Source organism: Vanessa cardui, chromosome 19, assembly GCF_905220365.1.
Source record: "Vanessa cardui chromosome 19, ilVanCard2.1, whole genome shotgun sequence".
Taxonomy (NCBI): Eukaryota; Metazoa; Arthropoda; class Insecta; order Lepidoptera; family Nymphalidae; genus Vanessa; species Vanessa cardui.
The window spans coordinates 9,271,736-9,299,356 of NC_061141.1; the positions used below are offsets into that span (position 1 = coordinate 9,271,736).

The 27,621-nt window shown below is 33.8% G+C and overlaps 1 protein-coding gene and 1 long non-coding RNA gene across 2 annotated transcripts in view; one reads left to right on the forward strand and one right to left on the reverse strand.

The window, feature by feature from the left end:
* Positions 1-847: 847 nt before the first annotated feature.
* LOC124538000 lies at positions 848-5,239 on the forward strand. The gene is made up of 3 exons (XR_006966947.1): positions 848-1,138; positions 3,658-3,741; positions 4,780-5,239. It is a non-coding gene; the product is annotated as an uncharacterized LOC124538000 (long non-coding RNA).
* Positions 5,240-5,328: 89 nt separating this feature from the next.
* LOC124537999 overlaps positions 5,329-27,621 on the reverse strand; it is a 116,365-nt gene continuing 94,072 nt past the window's right edge. Inside the window, exons 6-17 of the mRNA XM_047115000.1 lie at positions 15,477-15,746; positions 15,052-15,368; positions 13,332-14,912; positions 12,511-12,706; positions 12,262-12,405; positions 11,046-11,202; positions 10,188-10,329; positions 9,885-10,004; positions 8,566-8,755; positions 7,616-7,765; positions 6,998-7,231; positions 5,329-6,668 (exon numbers count right to left, since the gene is read on the reverse strand). Of these exons, the coding sequence (XP_046970956.1) occupies positions 6,551-6,668; positions 6,998-7,231; positions 7,616-7,765; positions 8,566-8,755; positions 9,885-10,004; positions 10,188-10,329; positions 11,046-11,202; positions 12,262-12,405; positions 12,511-12,706; positions 13,332-14,912; positions 15,052-15,368; positions 15,477-15,746 (3,619 nt within the window). The 3' untranslated portion in view covers positions 5,329-6,550. The remainder of the gene's footprint in view (positions 6,669-6,997; positions 7,232-7,615; positions 7,766-8,565; positions 8,756-9,884; positions 10,005-10,187; positions 10,330-11,045; positions 11,203-12,261; positions 12,406-12,510; positions 12,707-13,331; positions 14,913-15,051; positions 15,369-15,476; positions 15,747-27,621) is intronic.

Genomic DNA, 27,621 nt, shown 5'->3' on the forward strand with positions numbered 1-27,621 from the left:
TTTTCATATTAAATATTAGCCTTTTTACAGACGCAATGAAAAATTTCCATGTGACTTTGGCGATTATAATTTGAAACATGGAAATATAATTATTATAGTGTAAATTCCACTTCGACAAGGCTACTCTGTATGATCAGCAATTTTTTTGAAAAATTCATATTTTTAAACTAGATTGAACGTAAAGTCTTACGACCACCGATGAAGGAAGTACGTTCATGAGTTTAAAAGTTTTAATGACTTATTATAACACGAACTATGTTAGACTTAAATTTGAGTCGAGGATACTTTGAAACCTTGTGAAGTTAACTTTGATAAATAATCACATTGCCTCTTGGCTCCAGTAATAACGTACAAAAGCCTTGCTACAAATACGAGAATAGACAAAAAAAAGATATTGATAACATTCGTCGTTGTCAATTCACCGACGTGGCTCGGAACCGGTCGGGCTTGTTTTTGTAAAGGGCCGATCATTTTATTACGGCCGCACTGGCCGCTATAAGTTATTTACCTATCTTATTGTGTTGTGAGAGCTGGCGATGGGAATTGTAGAGTCTTCAATTGTTATGTTATGACATCTTAAAATATTCGTCTTCGCTAAGCGGTCGAATTCGATCATATACATAAGATGTGAATTATTAGTTTTTTTGATTTTCGAACTCTTATTTTTTTTTAATTCAAAATCAAAGTTTACCATTAATTATTAAAACAAATAATATAAAGCAAATCTCTTGACCAAATAAGGACCTGAAACATTTTTGTCTTTGTCTATTTGTATTGATATAAAAAAGACGAAAATTAGACAGTACACTATATATTTATTTACGTCAAAATATATTACAATTGATTCTATTTCTATTCTAAAATACGTAAATAAACATAGAATTGAAGAAGAAAAATTATTTGACGATTCCACAATAAGTTATAAAGTGTACAACGCAACCGCAATGACATTTTCAGATCCAATTAGCTTCTCGCACACATGCACCTGTGCTCATACAGACAGCACACGGCTCCTAGACTACGATCCCCCCTCGGCGCTCAGTTATTGACCCGTCTATAGTTCGGGAGCTCAGCGCGCGCAGTCTAGAACTCCGCTAGCCTAGGCCCACGATGCCGGCGCCGTGCGACTCTTGTAAATGTAAGTTATATTTTATTTATATATAGTGCATTATATATATTAGATTATTTATTTATATTCTATATATAATAAGGTTAAATGTGTGTTGTGATGTGATGCGTTTTGTAGGCTTATTTTGTGACGTCGTTATGTAATTCTTGTACATTATCGGTCATTATTTATGTGAAAAAATATTACGTTAGAGTTATTTATTATTATTATTTTTTCCTTACAATTTGATAATTGTTTTTATGCTTTATAATATCGGAATGAATAGTTTCAAATATAATAAATGAAATTAATGTAATGTTTAAAACAAAGGACTAAAAGAATGTCGATTTAGAGATAGGTCTTAATCAAACTTAAAAATAATTACTGTAAAAGTCATGACCGCGTGGAATAGTAGCGAGATCGCTAGCACCGATTCCCCTTTCGAGAATTCTCCACTAATTATATAAATAACATAATTATCAGCAAACACTAAAAAGTTTAATCATTCCACATTTTTCACTTAATTAACTTAATATTCGTATATTTTATTTTAATATCAAACATTTGTTATACGTATATTACATTGTTAAATATATCTAAATGTAATTGCGTTTAAGCTGTCTCGTCCACAATAACTGTTTACGATTGCTTTACATTGCGTTGAACCCGACTCCAATTATTCACGTTGATAATTATCTGTAGGGAATAAACTAACCATCACTAATGAGCTGATCCCTTAGATACTATTAAAAGGTATATTCTTATATTATTAACAATTGATTTATATAATTATAACATAAAATAAAATTATACGAAAATTAAGTGGGGAAACGAAAGTGTACTTCAATTAAGGCAGGTTAATTAATTATTGATTTTGTATATATAAATAATAATACGAAAATATAGTGAGGAAATGAAACTGTACTTCTGTTAAGGCAGGTTAAATTAATACCTTTATTAAATTTCGATCCGAAGGAAAAGCGAAGTCGGAATATTATTGTGAAGCAACACATTACTATACACAATAATACATCAAATGCTGTCACTTTGATTATAAAATATAATAATTTTTTTATAAAATAAATATGATTCATATTTCGAACTTTAAACATTTCGAAATTCCAGTTTTTTTTCCGATAATATAACTGTTAACAGTTTCACATGTTTTTGTATGAAATTCAACTTTCAAGTAACCGCTTAATATTTAAGTTTGCTCGTAAACATTTTTGAGTGTACGTAATTACACCGACACGCTATACGACTGTGGGATTTGATTTGAGAAGTTGAATGAACGCCGGTCTAGTGGCTAATTATAAGGCTGCATAATTCGTTCCTACGATCGAAGCCGAATCGGATCAATAAAAGGTTACCTGGTTTTTCTGAGTGAATGTTCGTACGGGCAGCCCAGAATTAGGGACTTTGTAGACTAATTAAATACTGCATATTTCTGTTGCGATTGAAGCATATTATTTTGTGTTTATGCTCACGGTGTGATAGTATCGAACCCCTCTTTCTTTCCCAGTGGGCACTTTGGCCAAGTGCCCAGAGCCCCACAATCGATAAGGACCCCCTCGGATCTGCATATTTTCATAATAAAGATATTGACTTTTTCCATACAACCAGAACATACAAATATGTTAATAATTCAGGAACTAGGTATTTCAACATAGCTTTAATCTCAAATTGAAGAAAAATGAAAATTTCTTCGAGTTCTAGACGAGATGGCCCAGTGGTTAGAACGCGTGCATGTTAACCGATGATTACGGGTTCAAACCCAGGCAAGCACCGCTGATTCATGTGCCTAATTTGTCTTTATAGTTCATCTCGTGCTCAGCGGTGAAGGAAAACATCGTGAGAAAACCTGCATGTGACAAATTACATAGAAATTCTGCCACATGTGTATTCCACCAACCCGCATTGGAACAGCGTGGTGGAATAAGTTCCAAACCTTCTCCTCAAAAGGAGAGGAGGCCTTTAGCCCAGCAGTGGGAATTTACAGGCTGTTGTTGTTGTTGTTGAAAATTTCTTTGCCTATTCTAACAAAAGTGTTCTGTCATAGTGGCAGGGAGCCCATTATTCTAATATGCCCAAGGCCTCTAATAGGTTAAAGACGGCCCTGGATATGACAGTCTTTCAGATTAGCCATTGTGCATATATTAGGTCAGAATTAATCATGATAGTATTATTTTAATAGCAGAGATGGTCCAGTGGTTAGAACACGTGCATCTTGACCGATGATTGCGGGTTCAAACCCCGGCAAGCACCACTGAATATTCGCGTGCTTGATTTGTGTTTATAATTCATCTCATGCTCGGCGTCAAGGAAAAATCGTGACGAAACCTGCATGTGTCTAATTTCACCGAAAATCTGCCTCATATGTATTCCATCAACTCTTATTGGAACAGCGTGCTGGAATATGTTCCAAACGTTCTCCTCAATAGGAATAGGAGGTCTTAACCCAGCAGATGAAGTAAAAATCAGATGGGAAATTTACAGGCGGCTGTTGTTGTTATGATAGTATTTGTATGAAATTTATCCAATTTTTCCAGCGACGTGTGGCAGCGGCCCCGCCGCTTGCGGCAGCGGCTGCACTTGCGGCCCTAGCTGCGCGTGTGGTGATGGAAAGCCCTCAGGTAATTATCTTAATTTGATCATGTAGTTTACATCTCACTATTTTTGATATGACGATTCTTCTTGGAAATATTCTTATTAAACTGTTTAATTAACGAAATTTAAAATATATTTATTTATATAGTATTAATATTTTTAAAAGTATTTTTATATCAATGTGAGTAATAGTAGAATAGTATTATTATAAATTTTTGTATTAAAGTATTTTTAATATTATTAGTCTTTAATGTGATTTACGTTTTGGGTTATCGTTCATCAACTAAGTTACATCTAGTACATGTTAAGAATATCGTATACTAGTGACATCCCCGGCTTTGCACGGGTGCACTGATATAAAATATACTACCGAGTGTCACTACATACAAAGTTCATATCTTGCTATGATGATTGATATGAAATGCTTGTGTATTTAAGGCACTTTATTGAATAAGGATTAATGCTGTATTGCTTCAAATAGCATTATTTCTCTTAAAAAAGTAAAGGATAATAAATGGATATTGTGGGTTATTACATATTGTTATTCCTTAGAAATAAATATAATTGAACTTTTTGAAGACCTTTTTAATGTGAACAATACTGTAGTATATTATTGTGGTGGGGTTCAGCCAGCGTTTGCAATGTGCTTACATTTCAAACGCTGGCTGAAAAAATGAATTTATATACGACATCACATTAAAAACCTCTAATATTATCAATGCATGAACTATACATATATATAAACCTTCCTCTTGAATCACTCTCTCTATTTATAAAAAAAATGCATCGCGTTGTGTAATTTTAAAGATCTAAGCATACACAGCGACAAACAGACAGCGGTAAGCTAATTTTTATACTATGTAATTAGTAAAGTAGTGATAATATTGTCTGTGTCTTAATTTATTTCATTAGTTCTATGAATAACTATTGTCTATGCTCAAGGATTATGTAGTAATAACCAGTATATATTTATTATTAATAGTTAAATAAGACTCAATAGCTTATAAGTGATATTATACGCTCTCTAGATGACTAAAAAAGTAATGAAACAATATTTTTTTCAGGTGGCAAGCCCTGCTGTCAGGGCAAGTAAAGTGGGCGAAATATTTCGATAACATGATGATGATGAAATGAAGATACGTTTAATATAATCATTCGAAATATTTATTAATCGTTAGTAATAGAATACGCAAACATGTAACTTAATCGTTATTTATCTTAGCTTCTATATTTTGTTCTTTATAATAGGATATTGTGTCGTCATGAAATAAATATCGATGTTAGAATAATGGTTAAAGTATTAAATATTAATTATAAGTCGATATATAGGGTAGTTTCGCTTATTGTCTGATAATGTTTAGGTAAATGTTAGTAGTTTTATCACATTCAGTGTTTTAATATAATTCTCATAATATGGGTCTTTAGTACTGCAATACTCATTAATATAAGCTATGTATGAGAGCACGCACACACGCAAAGATACGGTGTAGTGAGTGTTTAGTGTAATAAATAAAATTTAATTGATCGTTTGTTTTATTTCCTGATTATTTTAATGGCAATATTTAATATTACTTTTAAATGTTGTTGGCAACACTGGTAAATAAAAATGTATGTATTCAAAAACATATTTATTCATACGACAATTTGTAAATACGATTACAATTTACAATTACCATGGAAGCAATGTATGGGACATCATCTTACATTCGATATATAGGAATTCATATATCTTAAGCGATAATACAAAAATATTTGTCACATAATACAGAGATATAAACATAATATATACTAAAACGATATATGAGAAAATTCACAGCTTTTGTTTATAAAATATACATTCACTATTTTAAAATGAATTAAAAACATTCAAACATCAACAGACACAACGTTTCTTCTACAGATTATAAAGATTAATGTTGCCATAGCAAACCGTAATATCCGTTTTACGTCCATAACACAAAAGAAACATTTTAATAAGAAATAAAATCAACGATTACTCTCAGAAATTTGTAAAAGTATTATACTTAGACACTAATTACTATAACTACTAAATCTACATTAATTTTTAATATAAATATTCTTGGTGTTTACATACGAGGCTAAATCCTACAAGTTCGAATATATTTTTAATAAAATAAAATTCAGGAGTTATCAAAATATAACAATAAGTATTTCAACGTTTTAATATTTAAGACGAGATCGCCTTCAATAAAATCTGCATATTACAAACTCACATATACATTTGTTTCCTCTACTGGACACCATAAATAAGCCAATTTCTTATATAATACGTAGAATTTTAACACACATACAACATGACAATATATCGATAAAACATTTAGAGAATACCAGACTGTAACAAATGCACTTCGTTTTCAATTCCACATTAATTATGAAAAACTAGTAAATAGTAGAAAAAAAATTATCAATATGGCAAACCTCGAAAAAATCCTTAAAATAATCGTCTCACTTTATTCATGCGCTACAAGATCGTACAATGTTAAACAATCAAACGTTTTCAAAAAAATGTAATACGAATTAATGGTTAATTAATCATAAACCAAACTTATTGTATACTTAAAAATAACTTCTATTAAAATGTCGCTTTGCAACAAAACTATAATAGATATAAAAAAAAATCACTGAGTAATCACAACTCGGCGTTGAATCGTCATTTAATGAAAACATTTTTAAGCAAGCCATTTATTGTCCCTGTCTGACGCTACGACGACAAATAAGTGCGAACGAGACAGAAAATCCTTCATTTATCATTTGCTTGAGGTTTGATTAATATGGCGGAGAGTGTGCATTCCTGGCAGGAAATATTACTGTTGTTTATGGCACTGGTTCTTCATCGGTGCCCTCCTCGGAGTCGTATACAGGGGCGCCATTTTTCATTTGTATAACAGACTTTTTCCTGTGTCTACTTTCTTTAATATCTTTTTCAATGTTCCTGGAAATAAATAATTATATTGTATTTAAAATGGCATAAATAAAATTTTATTTAGGAACACAATTGGTGTGTTTCTTTCTTGTACTAAATTGGACCACAGATTTTTTTAGTTCTTTTTACGTGATGTAATCTATTTCATAACGATTTTATAAAAATAAGTTCAATCGTTCAGACATGAAAAAATCATTAAGAAGAAGAACTTTTAAAGTTTTTTCTAATTAATTACAAAATTAATAAATGTTTCGGACCTTTTTATACAATTCCTGTATATATTTTTTGGTACTTAAACGAGTTAAAATTGTAAAGTTTCAAATAATTGTACAACATACCTGGCACCAATAAGTGGTCGTAGGGAGTTTTTCAAGCTGGTATAGATATATGGATGCGCGCGTTCTTGGCTGCTGAGAAGGTTCTGCGCGGCTACCAGTGGCTCTACCAGTGGCTCCACCAGCGTCTCAGATAGAGATTCCGGTACAGTTTCCACGAGTTGGTCATCAAGAGTGGCGTCGCTTTTAGTTGAGCTTTCACATGGGACTGAGACTGAACGATCCAGGATAATTTTGCTATAAAGATGATAAAATTTATGTTTTACTAATTATTGAATAATAATAATAGTAATAGTTTATTTGCTCGAATATGGGTTAACAAAGGTATTTCATACATTTACAGTGGTCCAACATATGTTTATAACATGTGGTTTTTGAATAAAATAATAATAAAATGAATTTACTACAATTACAAATATAAAGTGAAATATATAGTTTAACAATTTAAATAAATAATTGTCAATATCATCATTATAAATAAATAGTTATTTGCCAATGTTATTTGAAATACACAGCAAAATCATCATCAAAATTTTTAATACAGGCAATATTTAGAATTTATTTTTTAGTTTATTTTATTTACAAATATGGTGGTAACATATTTAGGTAGAATAGTCTTACCCAGCGTCCGTCAGAGTGCAGTCAGCGGGCGGCGTGTCGGGCGAGTCGAAGTGGCGCCCGAAGTGGGGCAGCGCCCGCGACCAGCCAAACACTTCCAGCGAACGAGCGCGCACGTAGATAAACGGTCTTATTATGCGGATGTTGTGCTCCCTGTTATATCGACATTCGAATGATTAATAACGATGCCTTTGCTGTATATATAAAATAAATATTCATGTGGTTAAGTTCGATTTTCATTAATTTTAGAATTTTACTTTAAAATCTTATATACATATATGTAAGCTTTGTAATCTAAGGTCATCTCAGTAGAAATCATATTTTTATTTAATGACATAAGAAGTGTCAATTAATTTAAAGTTTTTATGTGTGTAATGTATTTTTTTTTTATAATTTAGCGTTTATTTAGTCTCTGTTCACGAAATTAAGAAATAAAGCATTTAGGTTTGTGTCAGACAGCTTTTATAATTGTATTTTTTTAATTGTAATATTGACGTGACAACGTCTTATAAATTGGTTTGCCGGGTGACACTTCAAGAAACTGCGTTACGCTCCGCTCACATTATGCGCTCACAATGAGAGCGAGTGAGAGGCACGCGTCCCTTCCACTCGGGCATGGTTAGCCCGCCTAAGAGCGAGAGAGACAGACAAAATTCAGTGCGAGATTCTTTGTATAAATTAATGTTTTAAATATAATTCTTTGTACAAATAAATGTTTTAAATTGTTACTATTATTTCATCCTTCTTCCTACTATACGAATGAATATTCACATTATAATTATTTTACCACTCAAAGTCGTTGTCACGTAAAACTTTCGCCCGTATACCGACTTTACAGGCAACAGGTAATTTTTTTTTTGTTACTAACAAAATTATAGGCTATTTTAGATGAATCAAATTGTTTACTTCGGAAAACCCATATTAATAGTATATAGTAGGGGACAAGCACTCACGGGACTCGGTAGTGCGCCTTGAGAGTGCGCAGCGCGCCGGCGTGCAGCGCGGCGGCGAGGAATGCGGCGGCGGCGCGGTCGAGGCTCTGCGCTACGGCCGCTACGCCGTAGCCGTGCGCCGCCGCCGCGCCGTACGCGCGCCGCCGCACGCCGTGCGACGCCCAGCGGTGGAGTTCGCGCGCCCCCGCCCCCGCGCCCTCCGCCCCCGCGCCCCCCGCCGACGGCCCTGTTTCAATCAGCTGTTATAGTATACGCTCACAAGAAACCTGAATAGGCTATTTGATTGGTTTTTAAAATCAATTTTTAAATATTATTTAGTAGATGTTAAGGAAGAGCTGAGATGGCCCAGTGGTTAGAACGCGTGCATCTTAACCGATGATTGCGGGTTCAAACCCAGGCAGGCACCACTATATATATGTGCTTAATTGTGTTTATAATTCATCTCGTGCTCGACGATGAAGGAAAACATCGTGAGGAAACCTGCATGTGTGTAATTTCATCGAAATTCTGCCACATGTGTATTCCACCAACCCGCATTGGTACAGCGTGGTGGAATATGTTCCAAAAAACCCTCTCCTTAATGGAAGAGGAGGCCTTATCTCAGCAGTAGGAAAGTTACAGGCTGTTACTTTACTTTTTTACTACTTTTAAGGAACCCAGTAAAAGTTGATTTTTTTTATTTCTAGTACATATTTGCCGAAAAATATCATATTAAAAATTCCATATTTAAATAGCGCGCGAAAACGATACTTGAACAAAATAGCGCTGCAATTGGGTCGGTGACGTCACTTTGCTGTATTTTAATCTGTGGTACATACAGTATAAAAGCAAGGTTTACAAGAAAGTGACTTCATCATAACCCCGGCGATTCAGGAGCGTTTTGTGTCACGTGACAAACGTTTGAAAAAATTGCATTTTTATTTATTGATTTTTGAATAAATTAAGTGTTATTTCAATTTTCGTTAGTAAATAACCATTTTTAAGCTCATAATAAACACTAATTACAATAATTCACAATTTATTTTTCGCATTGTCAAATAGCCTATTGCACTTATAATTGATATAATGAAACTTATTGTCAAAATCTGATGAAGGTGAAGAGCATTAAACGAGGAAGACAGTAAGTACTACTCCAATGATATATTTGTTGTATATATGGTTGCTTTTGGAATCATATTATGTTTAACATAAATAAAATAAAAATTATTATTTGTATTTTGTTTAACGATGCTCAGGAGATTATTTACAAGAATACGTGATTTCCTATTTATACGAATGTGTCAAACGATAAAAAAAGCATTGATTGCTTGAAAACTTACGTTGCATCTCTTCGTGGTTAAGTTTATCTTGATAAATGAATTTGACACCGAGAGTTCGGCAGTACGCCATCACATGGAGAGGATCTACGTCCGACTGCGGCTCGTGGACGAATAATGCACCTGAAATATAAAATATTAAATACATATAACATTAAAGAAACAAATATAACCAAAACTAATAATAGTTTTAGAGATAAAATATTTAAAAAAAAACAGGCAGTTACAGGAACAAAACTTCACTACAAAGACATTTAATTGGTTGTTCCTTTATTTCAAAGATGTGATTGGTTGTTTAGAGCTCACCAATACTAAAGTGTATCCCCTTCGACCTGGCGTAGAACTGGTACTGATGCATCGTATGTAGGAGGGCTATTGAGTCCCTACTGCCTGACAGACAGACCAAGACTTTGTCACCGGGACGTATCATGTTGTATTCGTGAATAGCCTGAAATATATATTTCGTTAATATCGATATACAAAGAAGGTCAAAGCTATCTGGTGGAGTGGCATACGTGAACACTTTTTCGTGGCATAAAAATATAATCGTAATTAAGAAGTAAATGTGCCATATAAACTTTTAGCTTGGAATAAGCTCCAAAACATCTTATGGGGAAGGGACGTCTTTGCCCAGTTGTGGGAGTTTAAGATATTATTTACCATACTTAACTTTTTTTTAACTTTGTCGTGATCTTTGGCAATGTTTGAATTGACTTTTTAATGTTAGATATTATTTATAATGAAGAGTACAATAAGTTATTTTTAGTTTAACGTAATGATTACACAACGTTATTATAAATCAAGATACCTATCTACTATCTTTAAACAATAAAACACAGATGTTATATATTGGACAACATCACATATATTACTCTGATCCCAATGTAAGTAGCTGAAGCACTTGTGTTATGGAAAATCAGAAGTAACGACGGCACCACAAACACACCCAAGTCAACATAGAAAACTAATGAATTTTCTACATCGACTCGGCCGGGAATCGAACCCGGGACCTCAGAGTGGCGTACCCATGAAAACCGGTGTACACACTACTCGACCACGGAGACCGTCAAAATCTGTGTTATACCTTGTTAAAGCGAGAAAGTTTAAAGTGGTTTAACCAAAAATGGTCTATATTTACATGTTATATAAGTCATGACGTCATACCTCAACCGTAGCCTTCCATACGGCCTTGGGAGGGCAATGCCACTTGCCCTCATCGTCGAAGGTGAAGTCCGTGAGGGAGGCGTCGCTGCAAGCGCTGCTGTCGTCGTGTTCAGTTTCCTCCCAGCAGCACTCCGACTTAAAGCGACAGTCTGATTCACTGCGGACGATTATATTAATAGATAACACCCACGTTGTACGTTTATAGTGACTCGCTCGGGGTTTCACGTCCAAGATCGAAATTTTATTACAAAATGCTTTTAGAATTATCGACTTTTTTATAAATTTGGTAAACTTGTCAAATATAAATATATATATACACATGTGATATATCAATCTAAAAAACAAAAGCATCATAAAATTTACATAAATTGACATATTTATTTTTGCACTACTGTAAGTAATGTTCATTATAAATTTTAATTAGTTGTCTAAGGTCAAGGTTACGCTACAGGTGCAAAAGAAAATATAATTAAAAATAATCGTGAATTCAATATACATTGCTTGAGAAGTGTATTGTTTTAATTCAAAATATTATTAAATGATCTTATCTAGATCAATATTAAGAGCGATGCAGTATTTCCTGTAGCACTACTAGAAGAATGAATTTGCAATCTGTTACAACTAGCACGCACTGGTAACTTTTGTCACGGTGACTGTTTCGTCACTCTTGTCAAGTCCGTGAATATGTACAGATGTAGACACAAATGTCACCCAATTGTCACGTCGTAACGTTCGCGCACCTCCATACATGTTCATGGACTCGAAAAGAGTGACGAAACAGTCACCGTGACAAAAGTTACCAGTGCGCGCTAGTTCTTACGGAGAGAATGTGATGTATACTTTTAGGAATCTACCTACAAAGCCGTCTTATATCAAGACCGATACATGATTAATTCATGCCAGAACGTATTAGGAACGTAAACAAGCATGAGGCGGACTCTTTTTGTCAAATTAACAGATGAAATGTTTTCAAATTTCGAAAAATATATTCATTAAATACAGATTTTTAAAAAGTTGGGTTGGGCGTTGCATGATCCTTGTAATCCTATCTCTCAGAACTCGACTGGATACTTTCTATTAAGCTTATTCTCATACTTCTTGATACATAGATTTTATTTTCTATTACCTTTTTTCTGCTTATTATGAAATTGCGAATTGGGCATCAATATTGGTACAGATAGTGTTAAAGAGGAAATTATTTTATTGAGTTTCTTACCTTCTATCGTAAAACTGCTCATCGTGGGACGTTCTCGGACCATCGGTGCCGTATCCGCTGGAACGAGAGCTCCTATCAGAGCAGCTGGACGAGGCATTGGACGATCTGCTGGATCTTTTAGAATCTGATGCGGAGGGGATATTCCTGGTAACGACAAAAATAATTCGAATTCATAAGCAAAATCGAAAAAAAATACCACATATTACGTTTAATTATTGAAAAATGCTTACAATATCATAAAAGACATACCGGTTTTGTCGTTCGACGTCATCTGGTATTTGAAAGGCGACTCTTCCCGAGTCAGCGTCGAAAGTCTTCTCCTGCCTCGTATGATCTCCCGAGCATACAGGCACGCCCTCTATGATGTCCGGTACCTCACTTTTTTCATGTTTCTGACACATGCGAAGTCTGCCTTGTAATTTCCGCACTTTGTTCGTCGTCGGATCTGAAGAAGTTCGCCATTTTACTGCAATTATTAGATAGCAATTCTTATTTATATTTCTCATTTCTATCTCAGCAAAATACTTGACCCCCTGTTTGATTTCCGTTTACAAGGCATGTTGTAAATAATAAAGTAAGTATGTATCAGTATAATCTTTATTTTAAATCAAATTTGTTACAATTTATTATAGTCATATAGTTAAGCGTGAAGCTTTACGAGAAATACATATTATTAAACTGTCTGATAAATCAGCTACAGCTAGTCTAGTAGTTATAAGTGGACGTTGTAAAATCTGGATAAAATCAGCTCAAATCAAGATGAAGACATCATATAACTCGGTTGCTTTTATATATTTTTATTGTCATTACATCATTGATATATTAAAGCCATACATAATAAATCGCATACAATATTGTTTATTACATATATATGTATATACGTCTACATTACGTAAGTATAATGAAAATATACTGTATTATTTGTTATTATTCTTTTATTTCAAGGTTTTTTGCATACAATTAATCAAATTTTCTGAATGGATCCCAAGCGACTAACACATTCACAAACAAATAAATTATTAATTAATTCTTAGTTTTTTATTTAATTAAATACGAAAAGTAATGCTTACCCAAATCTATTAGAGAATCAGTTTCAGTGAAAGTCATATTAATTCCGCTGTCTTGCGAGCTGACGGAGGCGTTTTGGCTCCATGTTTTCTTAATACAACAATGTCTGCATATCACATCCGTGCAACTAACTTCATCGTCTGACAGTTTGTTCGAACTTGAAGACTTTGGTAGAACTGGAGAATTCTGCGATGTTGTCACAACTTGGATTATCGTATCAGGGGTAGAGGTCTCACTTGAATTGAAAGAGATACTGTTGGGTCCTGATGCTTCGTGAGAGGGAGTGCACTGTGCCGATTTAGGGGACTGAATAGTTGGCGATCGCTTGCAAAACCGACTTTCATCTTCATCGTAATGAGATGGCGACGGAAATACAGGACTTGTTGGACATTTTCTTAAAGACTGCGAAGAATTAAGTTTCTTTAAATCCAAGCCTAGTTCAGGACCGGAGGCAATTCTTTTTCTTATCGCTTGAGGAGGAGAGCTCTTTCTAGAACCCGAGTTGTTTAAATCCGGAGAGATCATTTCATCGACTCTGTTTACCATTTCTCTAATCTCATGTTTTACTTCAGACGCCATTTCTCTTGATACGCCCATCAAGTATTCGGCGACATCTATTACGGATACAGAATTTTTATCACTCTGACTAGAAACTGAGGTCATGCTTAAATTGGACTGTTCCAGGGAGTCAGAATTTTCTAATATATCATCGACCTTAGATATGACTCCACGTATTTCTGACTTAATTTCTGTTGCTATTTCTTTTGTCATTTCTTTTACATAGGCTTGTAAATCTTCCGATGTGTGGGATGTGACAGAAGCAGTTGGCGATGTTCTGCCTACTTGACTACAATCAGATATAGAAGTGCTACTCTGAGCACTATAGGGATATTTTTTATTTGGCGAAATAATACCATCGTCCATCGAAGGTAAATCTGTCTGACTTCCACAGTTACAAAAACTGCTTACTTTAACATTATTATTTGGACTAGTTTCTTTCAGTCCTAGGTTCATTCTAGTCACTGCACTTAGAGGTACTTGGGGTATATCTGACCCCAAAGAATAGCATCGTGATCTCATGAGTATGGGTTTCGAAGTTTGAGGTACCAACCGCAATGGTGAGACTGATTCTCCTACTGCAAATTGAACTGGATGAGAATCCACTGCGATAGCTTCCTCTTTAGAAGTTTCTTTCAAACTTGATTCTCTTGAGAAGAACTTTTGTTTTTGTTTTAGTCTAAATAAGTGACAGTCATCAATCGCTGACAAACTGAAGTGCCTTGGAGAAGTACCAAGTATCGGCGATGAGGTATTTGAAGATCTGGATATATTTAAACTCTTTCTTGCTCCTGTGTATCCGGACGGGTCAAATGGAACAATATGTTTGACGTTACCTGATTTACCAAGTAGAAGGTCATGTGCCTCTTTTGGTAACATGAACCATCTCAAGTAATCAATCTTTGGATTAAAACTGACTTCGGGTTCCACGCTGGAACATTTCATAGCTAATTTTCTTGCTCTATTGAAAAGGTTTCTCGCTGTTTGTAAACATTCTGTATAAGTTTGAGGGAAAATTCCTGGGCCTGGAAAGAAAATGTTTTCCAGTTAATTACTCAAATTAAACATTAAGTATAACAACAGACATTTTTTTCCTTTCTCGCTGCTTTTATTATGAATTCTACTGAGACTTTACATAATGACAATGATAAAAGTCAGATTTACCTGATATCCTCCTTTCGTGGGCAGTGACCTGTCCATCGTTGAACCTCAATGAATATAAGGATTTCTTATCCCTCAGTACTGAGCATGTGTGGTGCCTCCACTGTCCTGTTTCTGAATTTACAACATACTGTGGCAATATCTTCCAACCTTCTGTGGCCACCATCTTCAATGCTTCTAGGATGAATGCGAGTTCATTTTCAGACATGAAGAAAGGGAGAGAAACTCGGCAGAAGCCTGGCCTGAGTGGTTCGTTATGTATTGGCACCTCTGGTGACTTAACAACGCTAAGTTTACGAACCCTTGCTATTTCTTTTTGTCTGAAAGAAATATAGAAATGATTACTTTACGTCCTAAGGATTTCATTCCTCGCTACTATTTATATTAATATGATATCAATGAAATAGTAAAATAGTTTGGAAACTTACGCTTCAACGTCCAAAACTTTCTCGTATTCTTTAAGAAGTTGGTCATCAATACCCAAAACGTCAGCGCCATAGTTTAGATTGCCGTTCAGCCCACCTCTTGCCTGGATTCCGAATACATCATTGAGAACAGCACACACGAAGTTATGATGAAGAAACGTGCCACGTGGATGCTTAACCATGAGAGAAAATATTGGCAGGCGTCTCATGGTTCGAGATTCACTTCCCAGTAAAATCAATTCAGGGATGTTCTTGATGTGAGACAAAACTTGCCTGTAACAAAGGAATATTTTTTTACATACGACTCTATGGACCAGGTTCATATAGGTGTATCTTTAAGAAACGTTTATATTGACACTTAGTCTTATTTACTATATGTACGTAGTTATAGCATAGACGTAATTAAATTCCCTGTTTCAATGGAAAAACATCGATGTAGGAGTTTGGAAAATTTTCGTAATATATCACAAACTTTAAAATCACGTGTCACATAATAACGCGATTCGTATGTTAATTTATTCGAAACGTTTATTTGCAAAACAAGGAAGTCTAACTGGCGCCATTAGAGAAGTTAATATTGAATACAATAAGCAAACGTTCCTACATACAAAAGAATCGAATTCCTAATATTTAGTTTGAATTAAATATTATTATATGTATATTCATATTTGTTGATATTTTTAGTCCACGACGTTTTAATCGTGAAAGCATGTTTTGTATATATTCAGATACAAACTGAATGGCGGGTTACGTGTAGTTACTTTAATAGTTGATTAAAATTTAAGAAATGTTTACTATCTAGTATTTTTTCGAACAGACGATCAAACTATCATTATTTTTTTAAATGTTGGAACGATCGATAAATCTTAATCTATATATTAATCTATATGAATCTATATTAATACATGAACATTGAAAATTGTCGTAGCCAGATTTAAAGTATCTATTTAAAGTATGAGACAAATTCATAAAAATCTTCTCCTTTAAACGTACTGCGCCATAGGTGTGCACAAGAAATCAATTTCTCTCTCTCTCTCTCTCTCTCTCTGCTTAATTTCGTCTATTGACGATTACAAAAATTAACGGCTTGCTAATGGCTTACTATTGGACCAAAGGCTCCCTATCGAGCAGATTCTTTGCCGATAACTACCTACATTTTAATGGGAGTTTAACATACCACAAGTGGCAGATTTTTGTCTAACACGTGAAATTATTTACAAGTTATTCCTATTCATTATTTTGATATCGTAACAAAAATGATGCATTATCATAGAATCGATTTTCAGATAATAATCGATTCATTTACCTTCGAGAATCAATCGAGACGGAAATGGGAGCAAATAAACACTAAACAGGAAACAGTGCCCACAAAACATGTGACCTGAATGCAGATTAAGGATGCAAATTGGAACTACGATAGTTCCTTTAAATAGAACTTATCGAGTGTAAATAAAAACACAAAGAAGCCGCTTAAAGTAACAGCCTGTACATTTCCCACTGTTGGGCTAAAGGCCTCCTCTCCCTTTAAGGAGAAGGTTTGGAACATATTCCACCACGCTGTTCCAATGCGGGTTGGCGGAATACACATGTGGCAGAATTTCTATGAAATTTGTCACATGCAGGTTTCCTCACGATGTTTTCCTTCACCGCTGAGCACGAGATGAATTATAAAGACAAATTAAGCACATGAATCAGCGGTGCTTGCCTGGGTTTGAACCCGCAATCATCGGTTAAGATGCACGCGTTCTAACCACTGGGCCATCTCTACTCTTATTCGATATAGAAGCCGCTTATTTTATAAAAATAAAGTTTACGTTTAGTTTAAAAGAATCATTAGATCGAAGACTATCAATTGTCAAAGTAAGCAAATACAAGTGATTGAAGCTGTGTGATTATAAAACAACTGAGCATGGAATGTTATTGAATCATTTAATTCAGCTTTTTTATATGCGAGAGAAGTTGATACTTTTCAGTTTCTTATAATAATAATGTCGTAAGATTTACAGCACAAACTTTAAATACTTACAAATTCCTTCATTATTATTATTTTTTGATTTTGTTGAATCAATTATTAATAATTAATCTTACTATTTGTATATAATTTAAAATTATGTATTTGAATGTATCTAATCTATTTAATTTATATGTATAATGTTCTATTTCTAGAATAAAACTTCAAGTAGAAAAAAAATGTCTGAGTTTTCAAGTAGTTGTTATAAAATAAATCCGTCGCGTCAAAACACTTAAAATCGAGTGTCATTACATGTCGTGTATTACCTACGTGTGATACAGAATCGTAATTATTTCATCGCCATGCCAAGGCCACTCGATGCGGTCTGGATTTTTGCCAAGTGCCAGGCGCTTGCCAGACTATTCATTGTTGAATGGAAAAGCCCTGATCACAATACCATCATGAACAAATCATATTTATTTGATATAAAAACATAATTCGCTCCAAAACATTATATATATATAACGTATTTGTAACGAAATATTCTGTTGATGTAGTGACTAACTTATGCAGATGCAGATCTTGAGTTCCTGCGTTTAATTGAAGTATGCTATAAAAGTTTATTTATTTTTTACTCAAACGTAATTACTTAAAAATATAGTTTGCTTAAAATCTTTTAAATAGACAAAGGTGTCACGTGCATACAATGTACGTATTACTACATTGATTTCATTTTATAGTTACTATTTTCTACCTGTAACTTCGGCCGCGAAGAAGGGGATTTCCTATGTGCTCAGCTGTTGAGTACTTTATATTATTTTCTCCTCTTATTATTTATTACGTGGAGAAAAGAAGAAAGAAAAAAAAACATCTATAGAATGAAATCTACGAAGCGTTTCTTTACTAATAATATGCACGATACAACCCTAATGAACATGGATGTGAGAAATCATCAAAACTAGAAGTCCTTCAAACAAACTAAAGATTAGAAAAACTAGGATATATTCACTATGAGTTATTCTTCCATCGATCAAAGAATAATAACGATTGGTGTAATTCGAGCAAGATGTATCGCGGGTCATTGAGTCATATTGTAAACAGCCGTATCGAGTGAACTGAATATTGTCACGATTGACTGCTGAGACATCTGATATTATATGTACGCGATTAATCAATTTTATAAGCTAAGAGTTATTTCATATGTTCTTATATATATTTTTATGGAATAGCTTGGCGGACGAGCATATGGACCACCTGATGGCAAGTGAGTAAGAAATATTAACTATTTCTTACAATATCAATGCGCCACCAACCTTGGGAACTAAGATGCTATGTCCCTTGTGCGTGTAGTTACACTGGCTCACTCACCCTTCAAACCGGAACACAACAATACTGAGTACTGTTATTTGGCGATAGAATATCTGATGAGTAGGTGGTAGCTACCCAGAGGGACTTGCACAAAGTTCTGCCATATAATTTCCTTGAAAGTAATTTACATAGATATAATAAAATGTAAGATAAAACGGTTGTAGTGAAGAACGAAGAAAAATTTCTGTATTTTTTAGGACAAATGTTCACTAAAGTAGTCTTAAATTTTCGCGATTATTACACATTTAAATAAACCACCACGAACGCTGTAAAGTGCTCGAAACGTCGCATTGTCCAAAATAATTAATATACGCGATTAAAATCCGTTATAACTAGTTTTATTCACTAAAGTATTTTCCCAATCGGGTGATTCGTTAATAAACGAAAAGAAGAAAATTATCTCGAACTTATTTTGCTTCGAGTTTTCGATGCAGGCATGGCACGGTTTACATTCGTATTCAATTGTAGAACGACATATAACAACACAAACTTTAATTTACTTTTAATTTTATCAAAAAAATATGTTCTGATTAAAATTGAAAATGCAACATTTTCTACAGAAACCACTTTGTAAGACGTTAGTGCAGAAGATTCTGTATCAGGACAGTTTCTTTGTCTGTTTCCTCACTGTCACAGATTTATGTAGGCTTTCTTACCAAAAAGGTTCATTGTCTCGTATGTCTCTTAAATACTTAATCTTATTTTTATATAATATGATATGATAATTGTAATTAATTCATTTGGAATTTCAAAACAAATTCCTCAATCACTTGTATAACGTATAAAATGCAATTTGTATTCAAGTTCATCAATAACCGTCGCTGTGATTTAGGTTGAAATGTATTGCACTGGCACCGTCAAGTCGCGAACAATAAACAAGCAATATATAAAACTGTGGAGATACTGACGATATATTTCCAGGCACGGAGAAAAAAGGTTTCACAGAAATAGCATACAAAGTTTATCGAAAAAATTTCGCAATTGCCGTTCGATGGTTCAAAAATAGAATACAATTATTGAGGAATTATTGACTACATTTTACTTTATACGATGATCGTGAATATAGTTCTGGGCCTTATTTACATATATAAATATTAGTTGTCGCACAAAGCTTTACTGATATTTTAGGGGTTGGTCAGCATAAAAAGAAGCGCTTAATTTTAGTTCGCTATATATCAAATTTTATTCAGTGGCTTACGAGTCATGATCAATATAAAAGTCTATCTGCTGTAATAAATATAGTAGAAATATGTGTACAAATATGTACGAATAATTGTTCGGTAAAACAAGAAAGAGGATGATAGCGACGGTTGAACCATGATATGTACTGTAGACTCTTCAAGCTGTTCATATAGTATCCAGGCCTAATTATTACATTATAATTGTTCTACAAACTACATTTATCTACAGCTGCAGCAAATATTAAATCTTCTATGCTCCATACACCAAGTCACTTCCACTTGTGATCTTGTTCTACGGTAAAATTCAAGACTGGAAATGTATACTTCAAGCGCTCTTTCCACATTGACCCATTTCTTTCAGCATTTATCAATTCAAATGCACATAGTATAATGGATGCGAATGTGAATTTCGAATTAGCTTACGTGCAATAATATCTAAATTAACTGTGTCTTATTTATTATCGCTGAGTAACGTTGACAGCTCACATGTTTTGTCTCACTTTCACTTTCGGTAACAGCCAACGTTTCAATGTGATAAATATATAATACAGTTAATGTAATGTTGTGATCTATTTATCGCACAGCGCAAACCGAAAGTTTCAAAGCTGAAAATACCATACGCGTTCACTAAGAAAGATTTTCTTTATATTGTCAAAACCTTAAAGGTAAGGCACACAAAATTTTTTTAAACGAAGGTCAACATTAGTAATTAAAAAATTCGTAAAATAAATTTTTGAATATCGAATAAAATTTTCTATGGAAACGAAATAACGTCATTAATTTTAGGAACTGTCAAAATATTTGTCCATAAATAGATAAGATATATTATCCATTACATCACTACACAACAGATAGATTGATATGAGTCTATAAATAGATTTTAATGACGTTCAGTTCATCGCTCGATGCTAACGACGTTTATGAAGCCTTATAGACGACAGTGGAAGTAATTGGAGGAAAATGATCTGTGATAAATATTTAGAAATAAATTGATCCTGAAATAGAATGGCATGAAAAGTTAATTAAAAGACAATATTTATACCTCGCTATAAATATAATCTGATAGGGACCTTAGCCTAACAATGGGACAATTTGAGATAATTACTTTTTCGAAGTTTTATTTTATATTTATTATATTCAGAAACAAGTTTAAAAGTCTGGATGATATTAAGCAATGACAGAGTAGAGCTCTTAATTATTTCATTACTAATTAATTTGATGATTTTTATTTCTATCAGCCAGGTCTTTCATTAATTTGTTTCATATTTTCTAGTAACTTTAAATATATAATTATTATTATAATTTGACTATAACTAGATTTCTATAAATATATGACATATAAATTGTTAACTCATGGGAATCTCTATTGTAGAGGCCCCAGAGCAGTTGCTCTTGCCTAAAGCTGATTCTAAGCTATAGGATGTATTATTTAAGATTATCTACAAGTCTATTCATTTTCTTGCAGGAATTTTACTGGACTGGCTATAACACAAGACAATGATGATGTTGGCCCCAAAATTGTTAGTTGTCAGACCTAGCAACTACGCAGGATATGTGGCATTGCTCAAATGTGTACGCAATTCGATGGAACAGCGACGTCCAACACGACTGTAAAGCAAGACTGTACCTTATATGGCAAGAACAGCCTTTGGTTTTACATGTGAACAGTTCGTTATTGATTCGCATTAGCTGTTCCAACTAAATAGTGTACAGTGTAAAAACCTGTGCTTGCAAACTTAAGCCGTCTAATAACTCTTGTGCTGCAGAAAATTGCTGCAGTGCCGTGGTTAAGCTGACATAAATATCACACAATCCAATACCAAAAAGCGTTTTAAAGCGATGAGCGCTTTAAACCAATTTTAAAATCATTGAGAAAACATTCAGAATCAAAACCATTAATGTAAACTTCATTGCTAAATTATATGCAGTTAGCTACATCTTTCAGCACTATTTCATCAGCGTTTTAAAGCAATGAGCGCTTTAAACCAACTTTTAAATCATTGAGAAAACATTTAGAATCAAAACCATTCATTTACACATCATTGCTAAATTATATGAAGCTAGCTACATCTTTCAACACTATTCTTCTTTATAATTTAAGTGGATAATAAAAATTAACGTACCTAAACGTTTCACAATTATTACGTAATGCGATTAAGTGGTACTCTTGTTCCAGAGATGCTCGTATACATTTTATAGCACACTTAAAAATGCCAAGATGTCGTTTAATTTTGTCACATTTTCGAACATAAACAAGTTACACATTTACTAGTACAGTTTAAGTAGGGAACTCCTGTACAAAAGTATGAATAGATTGTCTTTAAAAAAACCTGCAAATTAAACTCTTAAAATAAAAAGTTCGTAAGTATTCCTAAGCTAAGTCTCTGGTCAATTATTATGGAGGAGATTTTAAAATGATCCCGGATTCGAACTTGCAGTCTTTGGCACAAATAAATGATTTCATACCACAGTATATACTTGACTCTGAAGAGTAATGTATTTATTTTCTCAAGGGGAATCATATCGTTATAATTAGGTTAATTAATAACAATTAAATGCATGAGATAAACTAAGCAACATCATTATCATCCGCTGGACCAAATCCCATTTATTTTTACGATTTCAAATTTGGCAGACTTTTACGGCCGGCCTCATGCTTGACGTCAACTTACTAGGAAAAGCATTCCAAGGATGGTTGGCGACAATTCGACTGCTTTGATCAAATCTTTGCCAAATCCTTATGAGGGCAAATTAATTATGAATTACAGTAAAATTGTCACATAATTGCTAAAGAGAGTATCAATGCTATTAAACAATCAGTAGTTTGGTTGGTATAGTATTTTGTTATCTTGGCAACGTTAAAGTATAACCAAATGTAACTTAAACATATATTATTTTAAAGAAAAGTAGCAATGATCTAAATTAATTAATTTCTACTTTATTCAAGTAGGCTTTCACAAGCCTTTTTAATCGTAATTTAACAATTAAGTGAAGCTATCAGGATCGATCCTGCGACTTCTTATATCATTAAGCGATCAGTAAACTATTGTGCTATTATTGAAATAGGCAGAATCATGATTTATTTGTATGCAAAAATATAAATGGAACATTTTAAAATAAAGTCACAAAACTATTTTCAGAAGATTTTTAGTGCCCCAATAAAAAGACGAATATATTTTTCTTTCGAATCTGACACAGGCGTAAATGTCACTAACAGTGTACAGCGTCCAGTTTTTACCGGTAATAAATTCAAATTATTAGGTCGAATATACTAGATCAAAGAATTGCGCAACGGAACCCCTAAAACCAGGTTTCGAGTGAGAAAATAACATTTGTAATTTGTCTTGTAATGAAAATTGTAAACCGGAATAAAGTTCGTTGAACTCGAAAGAGAAAAAAATAAGCGGTTCGAGTATTTATGTCACGGCATTGTTGTATAATGTTTAAAATGATTTCATACGCGTCACAGGCAACGCATGTAATTTAAAAGCGACACTATTATTACGTAATCTTAGTGGCTAGATCTCGTGAATTAACCTAAGTTAATTTAAATCCAGATAAGCAATACAAAATTTCCGTGTACTTGATTTATATTTATTGTTTTATAATATTGAGGAGTAAACAGAGACTTTTTAGGATTAGGTGGATGGACAAATGGGCTAGTGGTAAGTGGTCACCACCGGCCATAGATATTGTCATAGTCTGATAGCGCAGATCGATATGTGCAATACTATGCACTACAAACAAAAATCAGCCTTTTTATTATTTCATTATACGCAATTGTGGCTAGATTTACAATACACCTCTATCTGTATTGTAACTATGAGCTATCGTAGTGTAAAGACCTCAAACATGCCTACACTGACCTACGTGACATTACCTAATCAAACTCCTTTCTTGCAACAGAAAGCAGGCGCTTTCAGATCGAGCTATTGAGAAAGAATAATCCCCTACAAATTATACGATCTCGATACACGTAGGCATATATGTAAGGCAGATAGACTAGCCAGGTATATGTCAGGCAAGTCTGCATGATGCCACGAAGATATAGAGCACCACAACCACAGCTCATTAGAGTCGATTAGTCATTCAGTTAGTTGGAAACTTAGTCGTGATAAGGCTGTACTACACCTGCTACTCTGGTTGATAAATTAGACAACCTAGAGTATATAACATAGTTATATCATATTTCTTCATATAATAAAATTAAGGTACCTGTTTGTAATATTATAATAACCGCTTTTTACTAAATACATATATGTACATTGTACGTATATTGAAGACAAAAACATTTTTTTTTCAATTTTTGTTTGTTCTGACTAATATCTGAAAATATTGGACCGATTTTGATGGGACTTTCACTGGCAGATAGCTAATGTGAGAAGTGGCAACATTCACACTTTTATTTAAGAATAATTAGTAAAATAATAAATATGTCGCCGCGCTTCAATGTCCAAATACTGTCCAGCGAACTCTACCGCTCCGCTGTGCGTGAAGTATAAATTGTATACTTGGTTATTGCAGAAAACCTAATATAATAATTATATATTTCACTCGTTTATAGAGCCATTGCGCTTTGTGTTCATACATAATTCATTATACAGGGTTATTGGTAACTCGACGTATATCCGTTAGGATGTGATTCGGGTGACTATTTGCAATAATTTTGACCCCCACATACATAATCCAAAAGTGAAACATTTTTGAGTTATCACCTTTTTTAGTTTTTTTCAAAATTTGTCAAAAATACAACTTCAAAAATTAAAAAAAAAAGTTTCAATTAAAATCAATTTTTTCTTTTGTTTTATAAAAATGATTAAACACTGGATATTGCAAATAGTCACCCCAATCTCCTCCTAATGGATATACGTCGAGTTACCAATAACCCTGTACATTAATTTCGAATTAGAATGTCTGAAGTAGAAGCTGCTTCCATACTTATTTTGTCTTATGGAATTAGTTCGTCCGATTTGTCACGATGTACAAAATTATCCAGTTCGCAACACGTTACACACAGGAAGCTCGTTATTGTATTTTAACATATTTATTTTAATACTTATGATTGGTGGAAAGCGAGACGAAAACACCAATAAAATGTTAGCAATGACCTTGATGTTATGCTTTACGAGTTATTTTCGCGAGTTTATTTACGCTCGGTTTCTGTTACGAGATCGTGTTTTTAAAACGGCTTTTATATAAAAGAAATATGCTTTTAAAAATACCAAATCGTACGCAGTTCTTTTAGATTGTTCGAAAAATTCCACGTCCGTTTATTTCTCGTATAAAAATAACAATAACAATAACAGCCTGTAAATTTCCCGCTGCTGGGCTAAGGCCTCCTCTCCCATTGCGGAGAAGGTTTGGGACATATTCCACATATTCCAGTTGGTAGAATACACATGTGGCAGAATCAGTTCTATGCTATTTGACAGATGCAAGTTTCATCACGAGATGAATTATAAACACAAAATAAAGAACATGAATATTCAGCGATGCTTGCTGAGTGTGAACCCGCAATCAACGGTTAAGATGCACGCGTTCTAACCACTGGGCTATCTCGTCTCTATAACACTACCAAAATATTTATCTCGCAAAGCAAAAATTCAAATGAGTAAACGAATCGTAATGGCCGTTCTATTTCACGCTCTGTAGACGAGAGTAGATGTTACTAGCAATTATAATACAAGTGCCAGTAATTTTACCGCCAAAAGCGTTACTTTGTATGTATATGTCGATTTAATGTGATGTACGCGAAGCTATTACAGACACAAAGGACACAACTCGAACTGAAACAGTTGCCAGCGTATTGACACATTTATTTTGTTTGATTGAACGTTTGACATAAACAAATGATTTTGTTTCCATCGACTATTTACGGACAATTAAAGTAGGCTGAGATACGATTTATACAACAAACAACCACAGCCTGTACATTTCCCACTGCTGGACTAAGAACTTCTCCCTTTGGTTTGTAACATATTCTACCACGCTGTTCCAATGTAGGTTGGTGGAATGCACATGAGGCAGGGTTTCCTCACATGTTTCCCATAACCGCCGAGCACGAGATTAATTATAAACACAAATTAAGTACAGGGATAGTCAGTGGAGCTTAGCTGTATTTGAACCCGCAATCATCGGTTAAGATGCACGCGTTCAAACCACTGGGCCATCTCGGCTCCGATTTAAAATTCCTAATAAATAATAAATCTCATGACATTTGATATTGTTACAAATAACCGGTATAAAAAAAGAAGATATGAGCTTGGATCTAAAACGACGTAATCCTATGCGATGTCTCCAAGACGTGGTAATCTTACGGTCCATTCTCTCGGCAATTCGTCCGGCGCCGCGGTTAGCGTAGCAACGCACTATTTCTGTCCGGTTAATTCCCCGCTGACCCATTTCTACTGACCCACTATCGTACAAACCTGATTCCGTTGCGTGCACGCTGCGGTAATTAATACTAGCTCTGGACAAGAAAAAAAATGTTCGATAACAAATTACGATATTTAACGTCAATATTTGTCAACGACTTACTTTATTTCGACTTTACTTGACGGCAATAATATATTTTTTAAGGTGATTCTTATTAATTTTATAACACGACGCCTTATTATTATGGAATTTTAAAAGAAAGTATTTAGTGCAAATTTTATGAAAACACTTACACGTACTTAAACGCTACTATTAAGTTCCTTGTCAATTAATCTTGATAGAATCTACATTCAGAATATTTGGTAGCTTGACCAAAAATATTCGTAATATTCTGTTTGGTACAAGTATATACATGTATAAGTATAATTTATATGCTTAGCATTAAGACTTTACAAACAAAGACAATGATCTTTTACCGTGTAACTTTACCATACACCGGAAATAGTGATGAATAATTGGGTACTAAAATTTTAGTTTATCGTCTCCACCAAATAATGATTTTTATGAGCAATTGTAATTACAGATACAAGGAACATAAACTTAGTTAGTCTTAATTGTCAAGGATGGTGGTTGATGCATTAAAATGTATGGGATGGTCAAAATTTATTGAGCGTTTATTTATACTTCTACATTATCAATGTGAAAGTAACTATTTGTCTGTCTATTTGCCGCTCTTTCACGACCAAACCGCTGAACCGACTTTGATGAAATTTGGTGTGAAGCAAACTCGAACTCCAAGAAAGGACATAGAATACTTTTTGCCTAATACATGATAACCAATCCCTAAAAAGAGAAGCCGCAGGCGACAACAAGATGTAAATGAATTAAAAAAAGTAAACACGTAAAAAACGTCCATGAAATTAGAACTGTATCGAATGAAGCATTCGCAATTTACCGTAATAGGGTAAATGTCTCATTTCCCAGATAATTAACTAGGAAGTGCTCTTGGAACAGGAAGCTGAAAATTTATCTCCTGTCTGAAACGAACTTCCTTCCTTTGTTTTATTGACTTTATATTTGATGGCTGACCTTTAGACGCGAAGTATTGTTAGTTGTCATTTTATCTTATTATATTAAATAAGCAATCTTTGTATGTGTATAAGTCCTTTTTCATTTCGTGTATCTACACGGCTAACAATTCCTCTCTTTTGGATACATAAGTTTAAACAAGTTTCATTTCTGAAATCATGAAACATTTCAAGAAAAAACGAAT